This window comes from Etheostoma cragini, chromosome 7, assembly GCF_013103735.1.
Source record: "Etheostoma cragini isolate CJK2018 chromosome 7, CSU_Ecrag_1.0, whole genome shotgun sequence".
NCBI classification, from domain to species: domain Eukaryota; kingdom Metazoa; phylum Chordata; class Actinopteri; order Perciformes; family Percidae; genus Etheostoma; species Etheostoma cragini.
This window is the reverse complement of record NC_048413.1, coordinates 27,437,083-27,439,175: the sequence shown is the minus strand read 5'-3', so window position 1 is coordinate 27,439,175 and position 2,093 is coordinate 27,437,083. Positions and strand designations below refer to the sequence as shown.

General features: G+C 56.3%; 1 protein-coding gene across 1 annotated transcript in view; it reads right to left on the bottom strand.

Annotated features, from left to right (window-relative positions):
• LOC117948301 (metabotropic glutamate receptor 6-like) overlaps positions 1–2,014 on the bottom strand; it is a 16,548-nt gene extending 14,534 nt beyond the window's left edge. The window contains exons 1-2 of the mRNA XM_034877888.1: positions 1,869–2,014; positions 687–1,328 (exon numbers count right to left, since the gene is read on the bottom strand). Coding sequence (XP_034733779.1) covers positions 687–1,280 — 594 coding nt within the window. The 5' untranslated portion in view covers positions 1,281–1,328; positions 1,869–2,014. The remainder of the gene's footprint in view (positions 1–686; positions 1,329–1,868) is intronic.
• Between the last annotated feature and the right edge of the window lie 79 nt (positions 2,015–2,093).

The following is a 2,093-nucleotide window of genomic DNA, read 5'->3' as shown; positions in this document are numbered from 1 at the left end:
TAGTGGTCCCTAATACTGTATCTGAAGTCTCTTTTATGTAGACCTTAGTGGTCCCTAATACTGTATCTGAAGTCTCTTCCTGCAGATCATTTATCTACCCTGCTGGTCTAGACCACTCCATAATTTACAAATAGAGCTGGGGTTAGGGGTTAGTGGCTTACCCCTAGCCCTTACCCCTATGGAGCGTCCCGTGGCGTCCGTCCCGTCTCATGCCGTCCCGTCTCATGCCGAGGTGTGTCCAACGGTAAATCCAGAGGGTCAAAAATGCGAAATAGCGAATAATTTTCCAGATGGAGTCACGGACGACATGGGACGCTCCAGGCTGCAGCCATACCCGTCTCAGTCCTCAGCCCATAGGGCGTTGGGTTGGGAACCGGAGGGTCGTTGGTTCAAGTCCCGAATCGGACCAATGGAATGCAGCTGGAGAGATGCCCCCTCAACTGCTCTTGAGCAAGGCTCAGGGTGCTGGTCCAGCACTGGCAGCCCCCCCCCCCCCCCCCCCCCCCCCCCCCCCCCCCCACACACACACTCTGACATCTCTCCATTAGTGCATCTATAGGTACTGAGCCTGTGTGTAGTTCAGGCCTGTGTGTAGTGTGTAATAACAACAGAGTGTCTATTGTAATCCCCCCATAGAGGATCAATAAAGAGTAGGCTATGAATTAAATTAAATTAATTTAACTGACCTCAAACAGTCGGAGGATGTTGGCCACCATGATGGACACGGAGCTGGCCGACGCCCCGATCACGCCGACCACCCGCTCCGGTTTGCGGATGATGGGCGGCTCCCCGTTGGCGCAGCGGATGTCGGACGTGTCCTTCTGGATCAGCGCCTGGACGAAGGTGAGCGACTGCTCCAGGGCGTACGTGTCCCGGGAGCAGGTGTCCAGGATGCGGGCGCCCAGCGTGATGTTGGGCAACAGATCCGGGTCGCTGTTGATCTGGTCCAGGGCGTACAGCATGGCCTCCATGCGGTGGACGCCCTTCTCCTTCTTCAGCTCGCCGCAGGGGAGGCCGTGGGGGCCGCGGGAGTGGATGGGGAACAGCCCCCCCAGCGTGATGTCACCGCCCAGCTTTATGGAGTGGGGGTGGAAGTTCTGGTGGGAGGCGCTCACCTGGACCAGGGCTCCGCCAATCCAGAGCCAGAGAGACAGCAGGAGGCGGGGCCACAGGGGGGACCGACAGGGCGTCCGGCCAATCCAGAACAAGGCGAGAGGAGGAAGATGGGGACCGTGCGGGAGGGGGAGGGAGGAGGAAGGGGAGGGGCCTGATGATGTCATGCTGAGGAGGGGACGTTTAGGGGGTACTGGTCATCCTGCCGCAGACACCTGGGGAGACATCAACCAATCAACCAATCAATTAATCAATTAATCAATCAGTCAGTCCATCACTTCAGGAGAGGAACAGATTCTTATGTTTTTTGGCATGTTGTGCCTTTATTGGACGGGACAGCCTAGACATGAATGGGGGAGGGGGGGAGAGCGGGGGGGGGGGGGGGGGGGGGGGGGGTGACGACATGCAGCCTAGGGCCGCGGGTCAGAATCGAACCTGCGGCCACAGAAACAAGGACCTGGCGCGCTCTACCAGGTGCTCAAGGAACAGATTCTCTGAATTAGATGGAGAGATAGATAGAGATGCTGATTATTTTCACTAATGATTAACAGGTTATAATGATGTTATAATGATGTTATAATGATGTTATAATGATGTTATAATAATGAAAAATGGCCGAAGTGAACGTCTCCGGGGTCAGAGAGCAGCTGCGCCGGTTCCGTAGTGGTCCTCGGACTGGTAAACCGGTTTAATTATCCGGTTTCTAGGCTAGCACCTGGTTTTGCTTCAGAGAGAGAGAATCAGAGGGAACTCACCGGAGCGGAATCCCGTCTCCTCCCGGTCCCGAGTCAGTTTGGTTCCCGCTCAAACTCCTCGAACCCGCCGGTCTGCTCCGGTAAACTCCCGGTGAGTCGGTCCCGGTGACTCGGTCCCGGTGACTCGGTCCCGGTGAGAAACTCCGGTTCTGCTCCTCCAGTCAGTGAAAGACTGATCTCTCTCTCTCTCACACACACACTCTGTCTGTCTCTCTCTCTCTCTCT